At 40.1% G+C, this 26,920-nt stretch overlaps 1 protein-coding gene across 1 annotated transcript in view; it reads right to left on the bottom strand.

Moving 5' to 3' along the window:
• LOC149460851 (uncharacterized) overlaps positions 1 to 26,920 on the bottom strand; it is a 122,317-nt gene that overhangs the window by 28,031 nt on the left and 67,366 nt on the right. The window contains exon 8 of the mRNA XM_089679192.1: positions 22,970 to 23,048. Within this exon, the coding sequence (XP_089535318.1) occupies positions 22,970 to 23,048 (79 nt within the window). The remainder of the gene's footprint in view (positions 1 to 22,969; positions 23,049 to 26,920) is intronic.

Raw genomic sequence — 26,920 nt, 5'->3', positions numbered from 1 at the left:
ACACGAGGAGAGGCCCGCTCTACACCGCCTTGGGGGACACGAGGAGATGCTCGCTCTCCACTGCCTTGGGGGACACAAGGAGAGGCCCGCTCTCTACCGCCTTGGGGGACACAATGAGAGGCCCGCTCTCTACCGCCTTGGGGGACACAAGGAGAGGCCCGCTCTCTACCGCCTTGGGGGACACAAGGAGAGGCCCGCGCTCTACCGCCTTGGGGGACACAAGGAGAGGCCCGCTCTCTACCGCCTTGGGGGACACAAGGAGAGGCCCGCTCTCCACCCTCTTGGGGGACACAAGGAGAGGCCCGCTCTCCACCGTCTTGGGGGACACAAGGAGAGGCTCGCTCTACACCGCCTTGGGGGACATAAGGAGAGGCCTGCTCTCCACCACCGTGTGGGACACGTGAAGGAGAGACCCGCCAACGATACACATCCCTACACCCGCAGCTTAAGGTAAATGACATATTTTGTGCTGCGCTCTGGGGGCAAAATGATTTCAAAAAGAGTAAAAAAAAAGAAGAACACCAACAACGTTAAAAAAAAAAACAACCATGCCATTTTAGTGCTGCTCTCTGGGGCCTAAATATTTCAAAAAGAAAAAACAAAACAAAACACAGCACACCTATGCACAATCAGCTACAAATTTCATGTAGAATAAAAAAATATATTTTCAATAAAATTGGTAGCTGACTATGCAAAGGAACCCAACAGCTGAAGAAGTACTAACTACTTATTGGCAAAAAAGTAAAAAAGAACACATCCTCATATGGTAGTGGTGTATAATATCAGTGCCCTCCCAATTTTGACTGTTGTATCTTATCTGCACCCTGTTTTTTTTCCTAGAGTCGCCATTTGTCCCTCACAATTGTAATGCGTGGACAGACCCACCAAGCAAGCAGCCGTGCTCCGCTCTGCAGAGACAAGCTCCTGAAAGGCAGCCCAGCCAGCAGACACAAAGAGCCACCAGAGGAGCCTTCAAGCAGACCAGCCTTCAATAAGGTCATCCTATAATCTGAAGTGCCGCTAATCTGAAGTGCCGCTAATCTAAACTGCCGTTGAGCTGAAGTGCCATTAATCTAAAAACTGCCGTTGAGCTGAACAACTGTCATTAATCTAAACTGCCGTTGAGCTGAACAACTGCCATTGAGCTGAACAACTGCAGTTGAGCTGAACAACTGCCGTTGAGCTGACCTGCCGTTGAGCTGACCTGCTGTTAATCTGAACTGCCCTTAATCTGAACTGCCGCTCAGATGACCAGCGTTTAATAGGCTCAGCCAGCAGAAAGGCCTATAGGCAACCAAGACCGGCCTCAACAGTGCAACTAGCAATCATGGAGGATCTTCTTCAGCCTGAGTCATCTGTGGCAGCCCAGACGTAATACAAAAAAGTGGTCCTAATTTCCAGTATTCAACCCATATCTCCTGCCTGTGAGTTTTTACTCATTTTTTTTTTGGTCTCCTTGTTTACACTGCAACATGAAACAGAACAAATTAAGATTTTTTTTTCAAAGAAAAAGATCATCCTACTATTGTGGAGTCCCAATCAAACCCTATAGAAAAAGAGAAGGAATCAATAGCTAATTCAGTTGCTAGTTGTAGTTTGCCACAAACTTTCACTGCCATAATAACTGAAAAGACAAATGATGGTGATGCTGGAAAGACCGCGAAAAAATGCTGTTTCAGTGCACATTGGCTGGATCAGTTTTCATGGCTTGCTTACTCCAAGGAAAATGATACAGTTATATGTAAAGTTTGCAGTCGGTTCCCCCAAATTTCAGATGAAAAATGGGCAAATGGTGTAAAAGCTTCATTTAAAAGGGAAACCTTTGTATGGCTTGACAAATGTAATAAACACAGAGAATATTGATAAGGCAAAGGCTAGAGACAACTCTGAAGAAAGACCTTTAGCTACAGTATGTGTATAAGAAAAATGGACACTGCAATGTTTCAGCACGACACGTTTAACATTGCTTATTACGTAGCTAAATGGAAAAAGCCATTTCTAGATTTCCCTGATTTATTAACATTGAGTGACAAACTAGATGTGCCAGTTCTGCAGAAATATGGAAGTAATGTTCAATGCAAACAATTCATTCATTTCATTGCAAGAATCAGAGAATGTCTTGTGGCAAACATTAAAAAGTCACCTTTTGTTGGTATCATGATTGATGGATCTACAGATCAAACCTACACTGAACATGCATACATTTACTGTATGTCCGTTATGTTTTAAAAGGAGATTTCGAAAAAGATTTTTTGGGTACATTTGCGCTAGAAATTGCTACAGCTGAAGGTTATTTCAAAGGATTGACTGCCTTTATGGATAATTTGCATCTTAATTACAGAGGCTCTTCATGGGTTGCAGGCTTGGGAACGGATGGAGCTGCAAGCATGCTTGGCCACAAGTCAGGTTTAGCAATCCAGATGAAAGAAGTCTGCCTGCAGATGATCAGCATACATTGTGTGGATCATCGCTTGCAGCTTGCGATGTTTTCAAGGAAATGCCATACCTACAGTCAGGTCCATAAATATTGGGACATCGACACATTTTTGGCTCTATACACCACCACAATGGATTTGAAATGAAACTAACAAGATGTGCTTTAACTTCAGACTGTCGGCTTTAATTTGAGTATTTACATCCAAATCAGGTGAACGGTGTAGGAATTACAACAGTTTGCATATGCCCCTCCCACTTGTTAAGGGACCAAAAGTAATGGGACAATAGGCTTCTCAGCTGTTCCATGGTCAGGTGTGTGTTATTCCCTCATTATCCCAATTACAATGAGCAGATAAAAGGTCCAGAGTTCATTTCAAGTGTGCTATTTGCATTTGGAATCTGTTGCTGTCAACTCTCAAGATGAGATCCAAAGAGCTGTCACTATCAGTGAAGCAAGCCATCATTAGGCTGAAAAAACAAAACAAACCAATCAGAGAGATAGCAAAAACATTAGGCGTGGCCAAAACAACTGTTTGGAACATTCTTAAAAAGAAGGAACGCACCGGTGAGCTCAGCAACACCAAAAGACCCGGAAGACCATGGAAAACAACTGTGGTGGATGACCGAAGAATTCTTTCCCTGGTGAAGAAAACACCCTTCACAACAGTTGGCCAGATCAAGAACACTCTCCAGGAGGTAGGTGTATATGTGTCAAAGTCAACAATCAAGAGAAGACTTCACTAGAGTGAATACAGAGGGTTCACCACAAGATGTAAACCATTGGTGAGCCTCAAAAACAGGAAGGCCAGATTAGAGTTTGCCAAACGACATCTAAAAAAGCCTTCACAGTTCTGGAAGAACATCCTATGGACAGATGAGACCAAGATCAACTTGTACCAGAGTGAAGAGAAGAGTATGGAGAAGGAAAGCAACTGCTCATGATCCTAAGCATACCACCTCATCAGTGAAGCATGGTGGTGGTAGTGTCATGGAGTGAGCATGTATGGCTGCCAATGGAACTGGTTCTCTTGTATTTATTGATGATGTGACTGCTGACAAAAGCAGCAGGATGAACTCTGAAGTGTTTCGGGCAATATTATCTGCTCATATTCAGCCAAATGCTTCAGAACTCATTGGACGCCGCTTCACAGTGCAGATGGACAATGACCCAAAGCATACTGCAAAAGCAACCAAAGAGTTTTTTAAGGGAAAGAAGTGGAATGTTATGCAATGGCCAAGTCAATCACCTGACCTGAATCTGATTGAGCATGCATTTCACTTTCTGAAGACAAAACTGAAGGGAAAATGCCAAAGAACAAGCAGGAACTGAAGACAGTGCAGTAGAGGCCTGGCAGAGCATCACCAGGGATGCAGGCTGCAATTGACTGCAAAGGATTTGCAACCAAGTACCAAAAAGTGAAAGTTTGATTTATGATTATTATTCTGTCCCATTACTTTTGGTCCCTTAACAAGTGGGGGGCACATATGCAAACTGTTGTAATTCCTACACCGTTTACCTGATTTGGATGTAAATACCCTCAAATTAAAGCTGACAGTCTGCAGTTAAAGCACATCTTGTTTGTTTCATTTCAAATCCATTGTGGTGGTGTATAGAGCCAAAAATGTTAGAATTGTGTCGATGTCCCAATATTTATGGACCTGACTGTACAAACATTCGATGAGGTGGTGCGGCGTGTTTTTAAATATTATCATTGCTCAGCAAAACGCCTTATGCAACTTAAAAGATCTTGCAAACACTCTAAGTAAGGAAATCTTGAAAATTAAAGATGTACACACAGTGCGCTGGTTATGCAGCAAAGTTGAGGCCTTGCATGCTTTTCTTCAAAACTGGAAGACAGTAGTGAGCCATTTTGAGCAGATATCAGCTGAGGGATCATCTGAATCTGCTAAAGTTAAAGGCATCCTGAAAGCCTTGAAGTTTGTGAAACTTTTGCATTTCCTATTCGATTTTTATAGCAAGCTGAAACCTTTGTCAGAGGGTCTTTAGAACAAGGAACGTATGATCTGTCAGGTTAAAAACAAACTAGAACATGCAGTTAAAACACTTCAAGATCTTTCTGATGGGAAAGGAAAAAACAAACTTGAATTTCTTAGTAAGTTTACAGAAGATGGAAAACTACAGTTGCAAGAAAAAGTATGTGAACCCCTTGGGATTACGTGGAGGTTTGCATGAACTGGGCATAAAATGTGCTCTGAACGTCATGTAAGTCACAACAATAGAAGAACACAGTCTGCTGAACATAATACTAAACAAACATTAGATGTTGCCATGGTTTAATTGCATATAACATGTAAACATTCACAGTGCAGGGAGGAACAAAGTGAGTGAGGCCCTAGCTTAATGACTTCTCCCAGAGCTAATTGGAGCCAGGAGTAGCACTGTTGCTACTCTCCAAAGGCGTTGTCATCCTGTAAAAATGACTGCAAGAGCACAGCGCAGAATGCTGCATGAGGTAAAGAAGAATCCCAGAGTGTCAGCTAAAGACCTACAGAAATCTTTGGCACATGCTAACATTTTTGTTGACACATCTACAATAAGGAAAACATTAAACAAGAATGGAGTACATGGGAGGACACCACGGAGGAAGCCATTGCTGTCCAAAAAGAATATTCCAGCACGTTTGAAGTTTGCAAAAGAGCACCTGGATGTTCCACAGCACTACTGGCAAAATATACTGTGGACAGATGAAACCAAGATTGAGTTGTTTGGGAAGAACACACAACACTATGTGTAGAGAAAAAAAGGCACAGCACACCAACATCAAAACCTCATCCCCACTGTAAAACATGGCGGAGGGAGCATCATGGTTTGGGGCTGCTTTGCTGCCTCAGGGCCTGGACGGATTGTTGTCATTGATAGGAAAATGAATTCCAGAGTTTATCAAGACAATTTGCAGGAAAACGTACGACCATCTGTCCGCCAACTGAAGCTCCGCAGAGGATGGGTGATGCAATAGGACAACAACCCAAAGCATACAAGTAATTCAACAAAACAATGGCTGCAACAGCACAGAATATGCCTTCTGGAGTGGCCCAGTCAGAGTCCTGACCTCAACCCGATTGAAATGCTGTGGCATGACCTTAAGAGAGTGATTCACACCAGACATCCCAAGAATATTGCTACACTGAAACAGGTGAAGAGGAGTGTTCCAAAATTACTCCAGATCGTTGTGCAGGTCTGATCTGCAACTACAGGAAACGTTTGGTTGAGGTTATTGCTGCCAAAGGAGGATCAACCAGTTATTAAGTCCAAAGGTTCACATACTTTTTCCTCCCTGCACTGTGAATGTTTACATGTTATGTGCAATTAAACCATGGCAACATCTAATGTTTGTGTAGTATTATGTTCAGCAGACTGTGTTCCTCTATTGTTGTGACTTAGATGATGTCAGCTGCAGCTGACCAACCTTCAAGATGGTGAAAGAGTATTTCAGTCTATACGCCAATCTGTATTGGCCAAAGCAGAAAGCTATTTAATTTTGAGGCTTTCCTCATTCTCCTCAGATATTGTACAATCTTTCAATATATTTAACAGCGTGTCTTGGCCAGACAAAGCACACATCCTCAACTTTGGATTGACCGAGTTGCACAGAATTGCAAAACATGTTTTTGATAATCAGTTTGAAGACAAAATTGACCTGTTAGAAGTAGAGTGGGCTGACCTAAAACTCTCCATTCAAAATGGACTCTTTTAATAAGACTCTGAAAAGACTGAATCAGCAGAAAGAAAGATTCTGCTCCATACTCCCACTGGTCAATTTCTGTGACTTACTTCTCCCAACAACCGCCTCATGTGAACGTGTCTTTAGCTATCAAAACAGAATAAAGATGGTCTATCGTTCATCACTGACACTGGAGACTTTGGATGATCTTTTGATGATTGCCGTTAATGGACCACCACTAAAAGATTACAATCCAAACACAGCCATTGATAAGTGGTATTTTTCATCATAAAGGGGATGTTACACAAGGCTTGATCCTCCTGTACAACGAAAACCATAGCAAATCTTGATGCGAAACTGGCTTCCCACTGCTTTTCGGCATCCAAAGAATCATTTTTTGGTGTTTTTTTTCTTAATTAAATATACTGCAATCCACACACAGCCATTGAAGTGGTATTTTGCATCAGAAAAAGGGTATTACACAAGTATTGGTCCTGCTGTACAGCAACAAACCATGGCTGCTATAATAGCACATCTTTGTTAAAATGTTTACTATTGTTATGCCATGTTTTTTGGCATCTAAATAAGCGCTTTTTTGATTTTTCTTAATGTACTACTTCTCTAAGCTCTCTTTTAATGAGATGCTGGAGATAAAAAATACAAAATGTTTACTGTTGTTATTTATTTTATGCCATGCTTTTTGGCCATCAAAAGAGGCACTTTTTTATTTTTTCTTGATGCAACACTTCTCTAAGGTTTCTGCTGGAGATGGGGTTGGAGGCGGACCTTGGCAAGATTGGGTGGGGCAACTGGTGGAGAGTAAGGTTTTTGCCTGGCTAGTAGGTCTAGACTTGAAATTTTAAGCCCTGATCTATACCATAGTGGAATTAAATCAACAAAAAGAGCCAACTTGGTAGTATCCATCAAAGTCTGTTCCCACTTCCCCAGGTACAGGTTCACGTAGGAAGGAGCACAAGTAGCTATTCCCTGTACCTGGAGGAAGTGGGAACCATCAAAGGAAAAGATATTGTGATGCAAAATAAACTCAAATGATTCCACAATAATTTAATTAAAATGCCAATTGTCAAGGGCTTTTTGAGAAAGAATATGTTGAATGCAGGCTAGAGCTTTAGAGTGCGGTATAGAGCTATATAGTGCTTAAATATCAAGAGCTACCAGAAAAGCTGAAGGAGAGACCTGAAGTAATAATAATTTTAAGTAAATGGATAGTGTCCTTTACATAAGTAGTTAAACTTGTAACATATGGTCTTAGATGATCATCTATCAATTTACTGAGATTTTCTGTCAATGAACCATTACCTGAAATTATTGGTCTACCAGGGGGTGTGATAGGATCTTTATGTACCTTAGGCAAAAAATAGAATGTCGGGATACGAGGAAAACTTGTTCTCACAAATTCCCACTGGGTTTTGGTAATGACACCATTCAGGTAGGCCAAATCAATAAATTGATATAATTCATCTTGAAATTTATGAATTACTGTGATGGAAATGGGATGGCAACACTCTTTATTTTGAAAACTTCTATAACACATAGTTAAGTATTGTTTATTATCCATGATCACTACATTGCCTCCTTTGTCAGAAGGCTTTATAGTGATATCATGGTTGGCTGCTAAATCTTGTAGTGCTTGTTTCTCTTGTGGAGACATATTACCTTGGGAGGGACATATTTTCAATTGATTAATTTCCCGGCTTGTTAGTTTACCACGGCATTGGGATGAAGACTTAAAGAAAGAAATGTGTCAGAATATTTCTTATTTTTACTAATGCTGGCACTTGTTGGGGAGAGCTTAATTTCCTTCTGGTCTAAGGAATCAAATTCCTTAAGTATCTCCTCAATATTAAATCAATCAATGATGTCCACTGAATCATTTTCCTCAAGTAGTCATAAAAGAGTGGTAAAGGCCTTGTCTTGCAAATTCAGTGTCAAGAGATCAAGCACATCAGACCAAAAGAACCCGGTCTGGCCAGGGGGTGGAGCCCGAACATGGCGGCACAGGAGAGCGGAGTATAGGAACTCTCCGATAGCCTCCCCCACCTATCCTCCCTAATTTGTCCCGAGGGACTGACTAGCTAAGTCGGAGGGCGGCTGGAGACTGACCTGATGAGAGGGGAGATCCCGGCGGCGATGCGGCTGTCGGCCGGAGAGTAGAGAAGGAGCTTGTCCTCCCCTATGAAGTCTGGCTGCGGTGATCCTGGTGAGAGAGTGTGAGGTTGCCGGGAGACAAGGAGGAGTGGCGATACCACGAGGGCTGCCGAGGTGTACAGCTGGGAGAGAAAGAGACCGGCCGGCGTCCTAGGAGGCAGGGGAAGCGCCGACATCCACTGCAGAGCTGTCTCCAGGGATTTCTCGGGGTATATGCAGAGGAGGACAAAGAGACCCAAGGGAATTCCCTGGATGAGGAGGACACGGCTGCAGGAGAAAGGGCAACCCAGGACTGCAACTCGGAAGCTACTCCAGGAGGGTGAGTGAGAGCTGTGGGTCTCCCCAAATGTTAGTTTTTCAAGCTGTGTTACTGACTATCTGACATCCAACATAAAGAATAAGAAGGGAATTCCCAGAGAGGGTCTGAAGAAAGCAGTGACAGTTTAAGCATATACCCCAGAATCTTGAAAAAGCTCAAAAAATCCTATATGAGACATGAAAGGGAAAAATAGTAAAGGAAATATGCCCAAGAACTCCCAAACTGGAACAATAAAAAAATACACGTCGCAGGGGAAATTAACTCCAGTAAAATCCCAGGAAATAAGTGATAGAAGTGAACTGGAAATAAGCTTAGACAATAGCTTAAGATCTTCCCTGGGACCAGTTAACAATAGCCAACAAACACTGGAAAGTATGGAGTTGGGAGAAACTGAAAAAGAACTGCAAATACCAAATAAAAAGGAAATGGCGGAGATGTTTAAAAATTTAGAAAAATCTATAAAGCAAGAGATGGGGATAATTCGGAAAGAAATGGGACAGTTGTTATCTAGAGTGGAAGAAACGGAGGAAACAGTTAAATCCCATACCCAAATTATCCCAAAATTGGAAAAACTGATAATAGATACTCGGAAGGAACAAAAAAGACTGCTTTATATGATGGAGGATCAAGAAAATAGGGACAGGAGAAATAACATTAGAATAAGAGGAGTCCCAGAGCTGCAACAGGGGGAAGATCTAAAGGAGACCACAGGAAAAATTTTGAATGCCATAATGGACAGATCTGGTGCGGAAATGTATAAATTAGACGGAATGTACAGGATAGGAAAGCTTCAACAAGAAAAAGGCCCAGAAAAATCAAGAGATATAATCGTTCGGTTCCATAATTATAGAGATAAGGATGAGATATGGAAGAAGATTAAAGGAAGAACGAATATCAATTATGGAGGGAAAAATATTCAAATTTTTGCAGACATAGCAGCTGAGACATTGAGAAGAAAGAGATCGTTGAAACCATTATTGGAACTGTTGAAGAAACAGAATGTGCAATATAGATGGGGTCGATCAGCATGCTTAATCGGATGGAAAGATGGAGTCACAGCTTTTTTGAGATCCTCTGAAGATATGAAAGACTTTTGTAATAAATTTGAACTGCAGAGAATAGAGATACCGGGATGGGAAGAGGAGGAGAGAGAGTTAGATATGTTGGGAAAAGAGGAATGGCAGCTAGTTAGAAGAGAAAACAGAGAGCAAATAGATAGAGGGACAATGGGGAGGAGGGGGGAAGGTGAGCGGCACATGGACGGAGCTGAGCCCCCAGATAGGAATCAAAAGTGGGATTTTTTCCACAGATGATTTATAGGCAAATAAAAAGCCTACTAGGGGGGAGGGGGAAGGGGGGAGGGGTTCGTGGTGGGAGAGGGGAGGGAAGGGGAGGGAGGGAAGGGGGATGGAGGGGGGGGAGAAGGGGAGGGAGAGAAGAGGGGGGGGACTGGGGATAGGGAGTTTTAAAACTGACATCTTGTACGAGAGAAGAGGTATAGAGAAGGGAAAGAGGAAAGGAAATGGTAAAATAGGAAGAAGGTAAATAAAATATGGAGGAAATACGCTTCGTAACCCATAATGTAAATGGATTAAATTGCCCGGGTAAAAGATTTCGACTATATAGAGAACTACAACATAGAGAGGCCTCAGTTGTTTTTTTGCAGGAAACACATCTAGAGTTGAAAAAAAATATTAAACTATACTCTAGACAACATCCGAAATGGTATTATGCAGATTCCCCAGTTAAGAGAGCTAAGGGAGTAGCTATAGGATTTGCAAAAAACATCAGGTTTGAACTGGAAGAGAGAAAGACAGACCCGGAGGGGAGGTTTTTGTTTTTGAAGGGTAAATTACATGACATAGAATGTACGCTTGTTAACATATATTGCCCTAATAGGAAGCCAGAGATGTTTTTGAAAGGGGTTATGAGAAGGTTGATGGATTTTGGAAAGGGATATCTAATAGTGGCGGGTGACTTTAATATATGTATGGATCCACAAATAGATACAACATCTGGAGTACAGAGAGGGGGAAATAGGTCCATGGGATTACTGAAAATGGTGATGAAAGAGTGCCAACTGGTGGATAGCTGGAGAATTGTCCACATGAGAGAGAGAGATTATACTTTCTTCTCTAGTGTACATAGGACATACTCTAGACTGGACTATATTTTGGTGGACCATCGACTTGTTGAGGATTTGGTTAAAGTAGAAATAGAAGCAATAACTATCTCGGACCATGCACCTGTAGTAATGGAATTAAAATGGGGAGGGAAAAGGTCAGGTGGCTTATCATGGAGGTTGAATGAGACACTCCTCACAGATCCAGATACTGACCGGAAGATCAGGGAGGAGATAAAGAGGTTCTTTGAGGAAAATGAAACAGAGGATGTATCACTAGCTACAGTGTGGGAGGCACATAAAGCATATGTAAGAGGAATCCTTATTGCGATTGGGGCAAAGAAAAAAAGGGGAAAGACGCGAGAAGATCAGTGGGCTTTTGAAGGAAATAGCTGAGATGGAACTCCTACATAAAAATAACATAAGGAAAGAGATAGAGCAAAGAGTGATAAAAAAGAGGGAAGAACTAGAGAAAGTAATGGAGGAAGAAAAAATGAGAACTTTTAATAAGATCATTGGTGAAAGATATAGATGGGGAGATAGACCAGGAAAATATCTGATGAGAGCCTTGAGGAGAAAGAAGAATAGGAACTATATAGATAAAATAAAAAACTCCAAGGGAGAGTTAGTCCATTCAACTAAAGATATTGCAAAGGTATTTAAAAATTACTACAGTAAATTATATAATATTGCCCTTAGGGATGTTATAAATAAAGATAAAATGACAAATATTGACAAAAGAAGGGATTATTTAAGAAATGCAGGATTACCAAAATTAAGTGAAGAACTATTAAACTCCTTAGAATCCGAAATCACGCAGGAAGAACTAAAAATAGCATTAAAAAGCTTTAAGACGGGAAAAAGCCCAGGCCCAGATGGATATACTGTGAGGTATTATAAAAAATACAGTGATTTACTTCTACCCAAATTAAAGAGATATATGGAGGCGTTGGGGGGAGAGATGGAAATAAGAAAGGAATCCCTTCTGGCACAGGTGGTCTTAATACATAAGGAAGGTAAAGATATCACCCATTGTGCAAGTTATAGACCGATATCGTTATTGAATGTAGACACGAAGTTGTATGCAAAAGTATTGGCGAATAGGTTAAGAGATCTGATGCCAGATTGGATACATGGAGACCAGGTGGGTTTTGTTAGAGGAAGAGAGGGTCGAGATAATGGGTTGAGGTCCCTGATGCTTATACAGAAGAGTAAAATGGAAAAAAATCCAGTAGTGCTGCTCTCGATAGATGCGGAGAAGGCATTCGATAGGGTTAACTGGAGTTTTATGATGGATACACTGGAGGTCCTGGGATTGGGTAGTAGGATGAGAAAGTGGATTGGAAAGCTGTATGAATTACCGTCTGCGATGGTAATGGTAAACGGAGAGAGATCAGAGACCTTTTCAATGTCAAATGGAGCCAGACAGGGATGCCCACTGTCCCCACTGTTGTTTGTTTTATCACTGGAACCCCTGTTATCAACAATTAGGAAAAATATAGATATAAAGGGAAAGACAGAACATAAGATAGCCGCATTTGCGGACGATTTATTATTCTATGTTGGAAACCCGAGGATAACACTTCCTAACCTAATGAAAACACTGAAGGAATATGGGGAAATGTCAAATTTAAAAATCAACCCGAGCAAAACAGAGATATTAAATATAAACCTTCCAAAAAGTGAAAAAGAAAATATACAGAGAGAGTTTCCCTTTATATGGAAAAATAGAGAAATAAAGTACCTGGGGGTAAAACTCACTCCCTCACAGAAGAATCTTTATAAAGCTAATTATATCCCAATGTTAAATGAAATCAGAGAGGAATTGAGGAAAATGGGTGGAGGAAATCCTTCCTGGTTGGGCTGTATTAATCTGATAAAAATGGTAATTCTCCCTAAGATACTGTATAAATTCCAGATGATACCCATTAATCTTCCAGAGGTGTATTTTAGGACAATTAAGCGAATGGTAACTAAATATATATGGAAAAATAAAAAACCTAGGATATCATATGAAGTGCTAAGCAGAAATAAAGAAAAAGGAGGGTTGGGAGTCCCAGATTTTAAAAGATACCATAGGGCAGTCATTCTAGCGAGAATTTTCGACTGGACACACAACTCAAAGAGTAAACATTGGGTCACAATTGAAAATACACTTAGTAGAAAGGATTTAGGTAGGAGCGTATGGGAGCCACCACAATTTAGAGAATTAGAGGAGAGCACGAGTGTATACACGAGGATTGTAATAAGGGAATGGGATAAAATGCACAAACAGAGGAAATGGGATTTTAATTCATTATTAATGTCACTAAGAAATTCAGATTTTTTTCCCCCAGGTAAAGAGGAAATCTCAGGTAGATGGATTATGAAGGAAGACGCTCAGTTGAGAGATGTAATGGAGGGGGTAAACTTAAGAACACTGGAGGATTTGAAAAAGGAAGAGGGAAGGATTTTCACTGGGATAGATATATGGAGATATAATCAATTAAAACAATTTGTGGAGAAATTGACGAAGCCCCTTAGAACTAGGAAAGAGTGGAATGAATTCAAGAAATACTTAGAAGATAGAGGTGATGGGAAACACAGCACTGCCAAAGCATATAAAGCTCTCACGGATTTAGATAGTAAGTTTAAATTAAAGTATATAGAAAAATGGGAAAAGGATTTAGGAGTGGAGTGGGAAGAGCACACACAGAGGAAAATATATAGAATGGTACACGAAAATATTAGTATGCGTGAAGTGGAAATGAATTTTAAATGTTTGACAAGGTGGTATGTTACACCGGTGATGGAGCACAAGATGAGGGAGGAGAAGCAACCCTGGTGTTGGCGAGGGTGTGGAGGGTTGGGCACGATGTATCACATATGGTGGGAATGTCCAAAAATACACATATATTGGGAAAAAGTTACAAACCAAATCACAACTGTCACTGGAATGGAGATAGGATTGGATCCTGAAATCTGTCTTTTCCATAACTCAATACTATCTGGAAATAAATATAAAGAACTGGGTATACTGGGCTACCTAAATGCAGCAAAAAGTCTGATTCCTAGGTTTTGGCGTAAAGTTGAAGCACCGAGTGAAAAAGATTGGATGAATAGAGTAGATCAGATTGCTAGATTGGAAAAACTCTATTATCTACAGGAAGATAGGATGGTGACATATCATATGAAATGGGAGAAATGGGAGGAGTTCAAAGTAAAGGTAAAGAAAGGTACTGAGTAAGTAAGCATAAAGAAAAGGGAAAGAGAGGACAAGAAGAAACGAAGAGAAAAGAGGAAAGGATTAGGAAAAAGGAGAAAATATAGTAATTAGCCTCTCTTTCTTTTGCTCTCAAACCTAGGTATGCAGAGAATATGAGATACAAGTTAATCAGTCAGATGTCAGGGGTATATAGTAGTGGGGTGGGAGGTGGGCGGGTAATGGGTTAAGGGAGCTATGGGGAGAAAATGAAAATGATACGAAACCAGTGCTTTATGAGAAATTGTAATATTATATTTTCAAATATGGAAATGTGTATTGTTTTTAAATGAAAAATGAATAAATATTTAAATGATAAAAAAAAGAGATCAAGCACATCCACTGGTACGATAATAGAGGCTTTAGCTACAGTCCCTGCATCTTGGCCATACCCCCTAATTTTGCTATTGATATTATTCCATGGAATGAGACACACTCCTAGAGGGGCTGGCACCCACTGTGGGTGGACAAACCAGTGGAAAAATGAACAGAAGGTGTTTGAGGGCACTATTTTTACATGTGATCCCTTCCCAACCTGTTTCATCTCTTACTATGATTCGCCTCCATTTCAGGTCATGTTAGCAGCCAGAAATCTAAAGCCTTGAATATAAAACTTCCTCCTGGAAACATTCCTGAGCATTCAGGACAACTTCAAATTTAACTGGACCCCCAACAAACTCCCTTACCTGGGTGTTTAACGACTCTTACGACTCGTTATTTGAGGCCACCTACCCAGCCTTGACATGTTACCTGTGGGACTTACTGGAATGGAAACACTATCCTATTTCTTGGCTTGCAACGGTCATGAGATTACTATCTTACCTAAATTGTTGTATTACTTTACAATATTTCCAGTACAGGTACCTTTGCATGTCCTGCAATCTTTTCAGGCCCAACATATTACTTTTATTCGGGGCACTTCTAGACCAAGGGTTGCTAGACAAACACTTTTCAGTTCAAAATTACAAACTTCTTGGGAGTCCCTCATGTGGTTAGCTACTTCCAAGTCTTGGGTGAGCCTGGAAGCTTATCTACCTATTTCCACTCAGGTCCTCTTATAGCTTCCCCCTCCCTACCATTTCCCACTTCCCATTTCCTTAAGGTGTTGCATAAGGTTAAAAATTCAGGTAAGCATTTATTTTCATGCCCCCCTTTCTTCATTTCTGGGGAATCTGCTTGCTCTCAGTTGGGATTCTCCTAGCAGTTTCTTCTGCTGGACACAATCTAAACTATCCCCAATCCTTGATTTATTATGCCCATCAGGCTTTATGTTTTTTTTTAATCTCTCAAAGACTCTATACAATCTAGAGAAATATTTTGATATATTCAAATCAAACAGATGCTTCCTCCCATTTTCAACATTCTGATACCCCTATGCAGCTTGCATTTGAGCATATTTGCAATAGTGATCTCCATATCAAAGGGATTTTTTCCCAATATTTATTCATCAACAGTTTTATCTGTTACTGTTTGCTGTATCGAATGTGAAATGGTGAAACTGGAGATCATTCAATGTCCATCCTAGAAGGAAAGTAAATCAAAAAATGTAGGGTGGCAGTGATGTTAAAAGTCAAAAACAATCACAACTGTAAAATAGGATGTCTTTATTAAAAATGGATTAAGCTAAAAACACAAGCTCATAATTAGGATGTGAACAATAACCAAAGGCTCAAAAACAGCTCGAAAGTTTTGAAAAGCATTGGACAGTGGAACTACACTATCTGGACTATAAGTAATTCCCCAGCCTCTGCTATATTAAGGGGTTCTGTATTACAACATATGGTCAACTGGCTTTTGGTTATTTTCCACATCTCAATTATGAGCATGTGTTTTCTATGTCTTTTTAGCTTAATACATGTTTAGTAATGTACCGTAGTCTATTTTTTATAATCATATGTGTGTTTTTGCCCTTTAACATTCCTGCCACCCTAAATTTTTTGATTACTGTTGCTGCAACAGATCAATATTTTAACTTTTTATTCCACTGTTTTGTTTTCTATATGTAAATTGTTATAATGATTCTAAAGACTTCAATTTAAAAAAAACAAAAAAAACATGTCTATACTTACCTGCTTTGTGTAGTGGTTTTGCACAAAGCAACCCAGATCCTCCTCTTCCCGAGACACCTGGCGGCACTCCTGGCCCCTCCCTCCTATCGGGTGCCTCTACAGCAAGCAGCGTGCTGACATCCAAGCATGCGCACTCCCCAGCCGCTTTTCCATTCACACACGGAGCCATGGCTCGAACCGCCCCCGTCTCTCTTCTCAATGGTTCAATGGCTGTCATTGACAGCAGTGGGAGCCAATGGCTCCTGCTGCTGTCTCAGCCAATGAGAAGAGGGAGCCCCGGGACAGAATGCATGGAGGTATAAAATCTTCAGCCTTTACATCCACTTTAAAATTCAATAAACCCCTAATTAAAAATAAATAAAACATCTTCAATAGGTACAGTGAGATGTTTGCAGTGATTGCTTTAATACACAAGGACTACTGCTGTCCTGCAGACCATAACTGCCATAATGCCTAATTATCCCAAGTACTTGTGTAAGTACAATTACCGATAATCTGTTTAAAGGGGACAGGATTGCCAAAGTTCACAGTCACTCAGTAATAACCGAGGACTGTCAAAGACTCCAATCTCCCTAGTGAAAAGAAAACAGCAAGAAATGCTAATATATGAATGAAACAATACCAAATAAAGTATCATTGTCAAAAAAAGAAACAAATATAAATGCATACTTTATTCAAAACTATCTCGTTAGAGATATACTTTAAAGTGACACTGTGACCAAATTGTGTTCATGTAGTTTTCAAAAATCATAAACAAGCAGGAAATGTGCCCGCTGAAATTTGTAACTGAAGGCACTGTGGAACTGAAATTTCACATTTTAAAATTTCACAGCAGAAACACTGAGGTCCTTCTTTTTCCAGTTAAGCTACCTCTTCCTAGCAGTGATTTAGCAGCCTTCCAGCCCTGTAAACTCCAATGTATACACAACAAAGTTACTGTGACATTTTAGGATGAATTGCTTCAAAGTGTCTGTAGCTACAGAGGTCAAGGAAAGCTGTGTTTAAAGCCTATTCATAGCTTGTGAAGAACATGTAAATACCTGAATCTCCACTACCCGGTCACAGAGCTAAGCGAAGACCCTCAATTTAGTGTGCAATCCCCTCCCATAAAATGCTGCATTAAACTGGGGGGAAACAGCTAATCTATTTACCTTTCCTCTGGCTTCTGTACTGCACCATCTTGCTGCTAAGATCTCAGGGAATGCTCAGCAGTGCAAATCTTACAAGAAGATGCTGCAGCCCAGAGTAGGATTGTTTTCTTGCAAGATTTGGGCATTTTAACAGAGTGAGGGGGTTTAATTTTAACTTACAAAGAACCTGATTAGGCTTTACAATAACAGTAAAATAAAACAAACAGGATCTATTATGGGGCAATGTATAAATTGTAACTTTTTTGGAACCAAAGCAACCCTGATGTTTAACCACTGAAAATGTTGAAAAAAAAGATTTTTCTTAGTTTTTGTTACAAAATTTTGTAAATAAGTGATTTTTCTCCTTCACTGATGTGCGCTAATGAGGCTGCACTGATAGACACTGATAGGTGGCACTGATGAGGCACTGGTAGGTGGCACTGATGGGCATTGACAGGCATCACTGATGGGCACTGAAAGGCAGCACTCATATATGGCACTGATAGGCAGCACTGACTGACACTGTTAGGTGGCACTGATGCACACTGATAGGCAGCACTGACTGGCACTGATAGGTGGCACTGAAATGCAGCTCAGATGGGCATTGATATGTGGCATTGATGTTGCACTGAAATGTGGCACTGATGGGCACTGGCAGGTGGCATGGATGAGCACTGAGAGCTGGCACTGATGGACACTGACAGGTGACGCTGCTGGGGCTACACAGATCATCAGGGCACACTGATCATCAGTGCTCTGATGATCTGTGTACATGTCCCCTCCAAGGAATGCTGATTACCGGCTCTCCTCTCCTCACGAGCTGTCAGCTCGTGGGGAGAGAAATGCCGATAACTGGCATTTACCTGTTAACATGTGATCAGCTGTGATTGGACACAGCTGATCACATGACCAAGGCAACATCTTCGGCTCTTTCCGTGGATCGGTGATCTGCTGTGTCCGAGGGACACAGCGCACCGCCGATCGCAGCGCGTTTCAGGAGATGTGCATGCGCGGTTAGAATTGGAGGATGTCATATGACGTCCTCCCAGAACGAGAGAACCACCTTGCGTCCGTCATATTACTATATGGCGGGCGAGAGGCGGTTAAAAATAATCTTGCAAACACAACAAATAAAATTCTCCTCAAATTCCCACATCATTACTCTTTTCTAAACTCACTTGGTGGAGAAGTCACCAGTACTAAATTCCACCAATAAAAATCAAACAATAAAAAACCTGACTTTGACTCAACTCCACTATCAAAAGTAAAAGAAAATATTTTCTAAATTTTAACTGCCAGGTTTTATTCCCCAAATATATATTATTTATGTATATCATATATATACACTGTACATATTGTGGGACCTCGCTTCAGAGTTTTTCTTTTCAAAAGCACACAGCAACTCGCTTATTTTCTAAGGGCCTTTTTGCCCAATTTTATTTAAAGAAAAAAAGTTTCATAAATCTTCCCATGCAGGGGTATCCACCATCAAACAAATGCAAATGAATGTTCAGCCTCCTGGCTTGTACACAAGTTTTATGTCTGTCTCCTACAGACTCTTTCCAAAATGGCTTTTCCGCACACAGCTAGCCTGGTTTCCACCTCTCCTTGGTGAAGCCCTCCTGTCTGCCAGGGTGGAGCCCTCCTGACTCCTGTCTGCCAGGGTGGAGCCCAGAACCCTGGGCCTGACTCTAGAAGAGAGCCATGTACACCTGAGCAATCAGTATCCTGGCCATTCCCAAAACCTGGTCCCAGGATTGGAGATTTCATCCCTCCCAAATCGTTTTGAAATCTCCAGGCTCCAGGTCCCAAAATGGACCTTACAAACAAATGAGGAAAGTGAAAAGCCACTTTCCTCTGTATCAAACACTTACCCTGGAGCCCCTCAACCTGCCTTGTTGAGAATCCAGGGTGACATAACCTTTCAACATCATGACAGATTGCCACACTGTCACAATACACACACACACACACACACACACACACACACACACATATATATATATATATACCAGGGGTATGACAAAAATATGGAAACACTATATGATTTGCAGGTGTGAAAATGTTCTGCGTTGAAAGCGGAAGCGATGTAACATTCTTTTGCTTCCACTGTGTGATGAGACACCTAGATAACAGGTAGGCAGCCTCACTTTCGTCATTAACTGTGTGTGCTGCTAGTAATCTGGAGTCATGTCAGAGCTTCCAAAAGAGGGCAAATTGTTGGTACCCGCTTAGCTGGTGCCTCTGTGACTGAATTAGCCAATTTATTTGTGGTGTGGCATGGCACAGTATCAAAAGCTATGACGGCATATACAGTTTCTGGAAAAGCATTGTCTGATAAGCATAAGCACAGTCAACATGGTCAATTGACCGAAAGAGAGAAAAGGACATTGCATAGGATTTTGACCCGGAATAGGAAAACAGCTGCTGCTAAAGCAACTGAAAAGCCCAATCTTAGTCTTCCAAAGCCTGTGTCCACAATACTGTGCAGAGGGCACTCCATATGCAAAACAATCACAGGTGAGCCGCAATTGCCAAACCACTAGTGACCTGTAGTAATGCCCAGAAAAGGATAGAGTGGTGCAACACTCATAAATCATGGACTATTGATCAATAGAAGACTGTAATATGGTCCAATGAATAGAGCTTCACACTGTTCCCAACCACCGGACATGTTTACATGTTGTGAACACCATTCCAAGCTTACGACCAGGACTGTCTTGTGCCAATGGTAAAGCATAGTGGCGGTGCAATCATGGTTCGGGCAGGCATGTTATTCTGCAGGCCCCATCATCACCTCAAAAAGTCACTGCCAATGACTATATACAAATTTTAGCCAACCATGTACACCCCATGGTGCAGACATTGTTTCCTGAAAACTGCTCCATTTATAAAAACAATTATGCTCTGATTCACACAGCTGACGTCAAATTGTGGTTGCAATAGTGCACTATTGTCAATTTAGGAAAACAAGGCTGGGGCTTGTTTTTCTCCTCTGGCATCTCTGTGGTATCAGATTCCATTATCCACCATCCAAGACTTACAGTATATTTGTGATTTCCCATGAGAATTCAAGTTGTGTTGGATGCCAAAGGTGTTTTCACTTTTTCTTTATTGAAAAAAAAAAAAAGAAAAAACAGCACTTATACATTGCATACAGCATGACACAAAACGTAGATCACAAGTTTTATTGAGTTTTCCAAATAGCCAGATCAAGAAACATTACCCAGTGTCTTGCGCTCTCACAAAGTCAGTGTAGTTGATTTACTAATGCTGGAGAGTGCAAAATCTGATGTAGCTCTACATATCAACCAATCAGTTTCCAGTTTTTTTTTGTCAAAGCTTAACTGAACAAGCTGAAGTTAGAAGCTGATTGGCTACCATGCACAGCGACACCAGATAGTGCACTCTCCAGCTTTAGTAAATCAATGGCTATAGAGAACAGATTGATCAACCATCCCAGAAAACATGAATCAAAACAAACCAACAAAGGGAGGGAGAAGAAAGAAAACCATTACACCTAATATGGCACAGTTTACCCATTTCAGAACTATGAGTGATAACACGGGAAGATCAAGAGGAAACTCCCCAGCAAAAACCTATGCAATCATCAGGCCCTAGAGAGTTTACAAAGAGGGGCTTTTGCAGTTTATTTCAATGCCATATTTTTTGGTGTTCATTACTGAAGAGAGCGATGAAAGAAAAATTGCGGAGTAGGGAAAACTGAAGAAAAGAGAGAAGATGATGTAGTGGGAAAAGAAAGGAAAAGAAGGAAGAGAAGAAAGAAAGAAAGAAAGACAGAGAGGGAAAGAGAGAAGGGTCGGAGAAAAGGAAGGGGGGGGAACCCCCACCCTGCTCCCCCTCCTAGAGGCCCACTAAAGAACCACCAGGTTCTCTCTACCTTCAGACATCTAGAAAGCAAGGCGTGAGTGGGGAAGATGCAAAATGATCCAACCAAGGCTGCCAGGTACTTAAGAAGCAGTCATAGTATTATTAAGAAACACTTCCAAAAATGAAAAAAAAAAAACAAACAAAACCCAACATGTTTCATCAGGGGTGTAAAAGAGTGACAAGGTGCAAAAAAGTGTGTGTGTCCTATACAGGTTACATGTGTAAAATGGCTGCCACCATGTTTGAGACCTGTATTTAAAGCTGCCCATTTTGGCAACTTTTTGACATCATCACGCAGGCCTGTGCATGCGTCAGCGTCATTTGCACGATGATGCCATCATGCACATATAATTACATCACCACTCACGTACATCTAACATTCAAAAATGTTATTACCAATGTTACTGCAAAAAAGATAATGAGTTGGATGTGCATGATTACACTGGTCCACTGCATAAAGACAGTCAGAACATGATTTATTTATATTTTCCACTGTACATATTTGTAGAATAATTTCTGTTGCAAGAGTGACTTAATTGGAACCATTAGAGCACAAGTTTTCTGCCAACATCTGAGAAATACTGAAATGAGTTCTATAATAAGTGGTTGTATTTTGATCTGTTGGGTTTCTAACCCATCATGATGAAATACAGTGGGCTGCTAAACTTTCTTGCATCATGCAGTGCTTAATAGGCATTTACTGTTTTAGGGAGAGTGCCAGTTCATATGTTTTTATTACAATTTGGTCCAAGTCTTTTTTAAATGTACAACATATGTTGTTGAAATAATATATATCCAACATACATTTTAGTATTAATATTGGGCAGTTATAATTTAGAAATATTTTCCATCTTTTTTCTTTTTCAGTAGTGAGTTAAATCAAAAACCAGGTTTTTTAGTTTGATTTTTCTTGTTAAAAATAATCTTACAGAAAGCAAGAGTATATTATTTGGCATGTTGGTAACAGCAGATAAAAAGGGACTATGCCTGATCTATTAATAGAAGAGTGTAGAAGTGATCTGGCTGATCACTAAGTCCGTATATAAATGTATGTTCCAGTCTAGCAATACATGGTATGCTTATAATGTACAAAGATCAGGACATAAATTACATCATATTTACGTTTGGTTACTGTTAAAGGTCATCCTGACAGCTATAATCCTCATTTGTTTTTTACTCAGTAATTGTGACCAAACAAAGGCACTTGGCAAATGTATGCATACACATGTGAAAACATTCGGCAACTAACACAGATTTTGATATGTCAAACTAAAACATTCAATGAACTGACTAATTAAAGAAAATATGGTTGATTACTTACAGAGCGACACTATAACATGGTCAGAAATACATTTTTATAATACCAGTTTGTTTAATTTTTTTCTGCGAAAAGGCTCAACCATAATATGAACCATGCATAAATAAAAGGAGGCATTATCTAATAAGTAATAGCTTAGTTAAAGTGGAACTATAACAACTTGATAATAAAATAGTGGTCTTTATCAAGGAACATTTATTCCACATTAATAATTATGCTACCAAAATTAGTGTTTGCTGTAAATTGCCTCTGGCATTGCTGCTGTTTCTTCATGCTGGAAGCTGCCATTTGGCTGAGGCTAAGAGCTCCTAAGCAGCAGTAAATCTTTAGGCTATCAGCAGATCAGCCTCTACAGTGCTGAGAAATAGAGCATGTGCAGAACAGGCTTCAGCAGTATATTACTGGATTTTACACAGTATAAGCAATTACTGTATTTTTAATTTTTTGCATAGCTGTACCTGCAAAATAGGCCAGCATAAAGTGATCTAAAAGGACTTATTTTTCTGACTAAAGTTCCACTTTGTACTAACAGTTTTGGAAAATGACAACAACACAGAACAGTAGTCACCAGGAACAGAGTCATCAATGTACCTAAACCTTGGTTCTTGATGGGAGTCTCCTGTAGATCTGTTGCCTTTTCTTGAAGCTGATCCACAGAATTAACGTCATACTTAATAAGGTATATGCAATGAAACAGGAATACATTTTATAAAAACAAAATTAACATATATTTCAGATTTAGAGCCTTTCTAGATGTGACATACTTATGTTTGTAAGCCTCAGACATGAAAAATTAACAAAGCACATTACACTATAGTGTGTACTATCCTAAATCCAAAGCACCAAGTCTGAATCATCTCTCTGCATGACTTACTCCTAGAAGATTACGTCAAGAACTCAGCATCCCGGGAGATGGCCCGTCCCTGTCCAAAACATAGCAGATTACTCAGCTCTATGTTTCTCTGAGCCTTTCAAGAGGGGGTGTGTAATTTCCTCCAATAAGCTCTCAGAAAACACTCACCTATGTGCTCTAACTCTTCCCCCTAATCCCCTTCTTTCTGTTGCTGAGAAAAAATCCTTTCATCTCTGTGTTGTAGAAAGCTGTACAGGACAACTCGCTTTAGATAAACAGGTACAACTTAAACGTGTTACTAAACCCATGACCCTGCATTCACTATATCTGTTCTCCCAGACTACACAGAACATAAAAGTGCAATTATTTTAATAAATATAAACTGCTAAATACCTTTTCTCATCAGCAGTATACAGCAATCTTGTGACTTTTATCAGTGTCCAGCTGAGCACTGGTTAAAGCTTGTAGGAGTTTTCATTCTCCTCTGACTGTCCTATGAGGCTACATGACCCCTGACCCTCTGTATGGACAGTGTTGATTGGCCCAGTGTTGATTGGGACGTGACATCTGACGCTAAACCGGAAGGAGCGGCGCGGCCATTTTGTTTACTGGATTTTCTGTTTTGAGAACTGCTGGGACAGATGGACGGATTTTCCAATTTTTAATGTAAGATTTTATTAAAATTCGACTGGTTATCTTTATACTCCACTGATGTTATCTTCTTTGCCTTCATGAGGAATTGGGGTAATGGTTAAAGGCATACCCACAGGGTGGAAAATGACATGTAACATACCCTGAAATGCTGGTTGATGCTGTGAGAGGGTAATTGCCTTGAATCCCACTAGAGTGTAGCATCACTGAATGTTCACCTCACCTGTGATGCGGAATTGAAGTTGATATTTAAACACTATTCACATCTTGTTATGCTTGTAGTGATCTTGAGAGGGTAATAGAATATAATCCCACTAGTGTGAAGTGTCAGGGAGTGTTCACTTTAATTTTTGATGTGTTGATACTGACTTTTTGATGTGTTATAATTCACATAGTGCTGTGTGGATTTATTATTTATTTGAGCATTATATGTTTCAATGTGAATAATATATGGTATAATTTATATATATATATATTGATTTATTTTATATAATATATATATATATATTTTTTTTTCTCACGTTAGTTGAGTGCACACGGGAATATTGATTGATTTTTTTTTGCATGATTTTTTTGTATGAAACACGTATCACTAATATAAATAGTGTGAAATATATGAAGGTAATACACTATATTTAGTTTCATTTTTTTTTAGGTATTTTGGATCTGGATTGGCGATTTGAACTGAACACTTTATTTAACGTTTGAAGATTTATTTTACATTGGACATTTATATATATTTTTGTAGATATTTTGTTTTAATATGGTGTTGGGATTGGAGGTATTTGAGAAAAGGTTTATGGTATTTTACTTTCAAGGGTTAAAGTGTGACTTTTCTTTTTGGGGTAGTAGTAGATGAGAGTTTGTTGAAGATTGATCACATGCACCCCCCCCCCAAAAAAAAAATCTTCTGAACTAGCTCTGGAAGTGGGTTGTTTCCTGCTTGTGTGTTCTTATTCTAACCTTGATACTTGTTACAGCAATGTTTCAGATTTGTTTTCTATGTTTCCTGGCTATAGCCTTGTACCCTCATTGATTTACAGTATCTACTTCCCAGCTTGTTCCCTCTTTAGTCTCTGTTTCTTTCTCTGCTGTTGTTCTGTCTTAACTGTCTAAGACATTTTGATGCTCATTCCAAATTCGTTAGGCCCTTTGTGCGATAGTATCTCTTTGTTGAGCTTTACATAGTGTCTGTCTTTTTTATCAGTCTGCCCAGTCCCTTTGCTTTTTGTTAACTCAGTCTTTTCAGTCCATCTGCTTTCCTATTTATCCATTTAAAGTGGTTTTAAAAACCAAAACTTTTTTTTACCTTAATGCATTCCCTGTATTAAGGTAAAAAAAAAATTACAACTTGCTGCCTCCCCTACCTCCCTAAATACCTGAGTCCTCAATCGATCTAGTGCTGTCTACAGTTGGATCTCTTCTCTCCGCTTCCTCTTCACACTGGGACAATGGTTCCTGGTGCTGTCAATCAAATGTTGTGAGAGGAAAGAAGGGGGGGGGGCAGGGCCAAGCCATGCTGTGTGTGTCTATGGAGTATGACTTCATGGACACACACAGCTCGGGAGTGAGCACACACATGTGCTCCCATAGTAAGTGGTTTGCTATGGGGGTACACATAGAGGAGGAGTCAAGATCGCTGGCAGCAGAACCGAGAAGAGGAAGTTCAGGGCAATAGTAATATAGTAGTAGTATTATAGTACTGGTAAGTATAACATGTTTATTATTTTAATTATAAATTATTATTTTAATTCCCAGAAACCCTTTATGTGTTCCTGCTTTTGCTCACCCCTGGCTCCAGAATCCTTGTCTACCAAGATAATCCATCTGGTTTATGACCTAAAACACCTGCCTAGCCCCAGCATGTATCTGACCTTGTAAGCCCTGTCTGTACCAGTAGGGCAAAATGTATAAGCACTTTTTTTTGCTAGGAAAATGAAAAATTAAGCTGAAACCAGAAAAATACACATTCTCCTATACTGGAAACCAGTGTTTCTCAACCTTTTTTCAGTCAAGGCCCCCTTTAAAATTATGGATAATCTGAAGGCACCACATTCTAAAATTATTCTACACATCCACACACACAGTACACCCAATGTTTGAGGTGATTTATTCTTCCAAAGCAAAATATATCTTTGCACACTGGTACTAGCTAGTATTTCAATGTATCTCTCTCTCTCCCTCACTCTGCTAATGTAACCCCAGTGTTGACAGAGAGGGGCAGGGGAGGGGAAACAAGGGTGATGTGCATGCACCCGACGTTCTCCTTATCAACTGATTATGTCATTAGTTGTTAGGATGCCGGCAGCTAGAAGGTCATAAAAGTGTACAATGAAAACCTGTGGCTTTGTGTAACTAAAAGCCAGAATTGATCCACCTGCTGGCTTGTATACATTTTGTGGGCAATTTTTAGGAATTTTGCCAAGGCACCCCTGAAGAGGTCTGAAGGCACCCCAGGGTGCCTGTGCACCCTGGTTGAAAAGGCTGCTATAAAAGTATGAAGAGATCAGTAACAAAGATCCCCAGGACTGCTTATCCTATAGACCTATTTCACTTCCTAATCTGTACTAAACAATATTGACTAAGCTTCTAGCCTTAGACTGAACTGTTATACTATCAATTATACATGAAGATCAAGCAAGCTTTATTTTATGCCCAGGAACTCAACCTCAATAAACATTTGTAAAATGCAAATAATAGCACAACTTATGTCATATCCTAGAGTTTTCTGCAATGGCTTCCCTTGTCAATGGATAGGGTCTTTCATTCAATTGAAGGGTCATTTTTACAGGCTGCCCTAGCTAACTTTGGATTTGGTCCAATATTCTGTAGGTGGTAGTCAATTCTAAAAATCATTAAAATTATACTTCTCCCCAAGTGCTATAAGTGCTACCTCACATGCCTTTGACTTTCCCTAAATCCTTTTTCAATGAACCAAACTCCTTATTGTCCTTGCTCATTTGGTCTAGTTCTACACATAAGCTAACGTTGACTACTTTTTACAGAAGAGAAGGTATGGCATTACCAAATTTGTATCT

The sequence above is a fragment of the Staurois parvus genome, unplaced genomic scaffold, assembly GCF_062004578.1.
Source record: "Staurois parvus isolate SC_StPar_1 unplaced genomic scaffold, SC_StPar_1.0 ptg000220l, whole genome shotgun sequence".
Taxonomy (NCBI): domain Eukaryota; kingdom Metazoa; phylum Chordata; class Amphibia; order Anura; family Ranidae; genus Staurois; species Staurois parvus.
The sequence above is the reverse complement of the archived record's forward strand: the minus strand, read 5'-3'. Positions and strand labels throughout refer to the sequence as shown.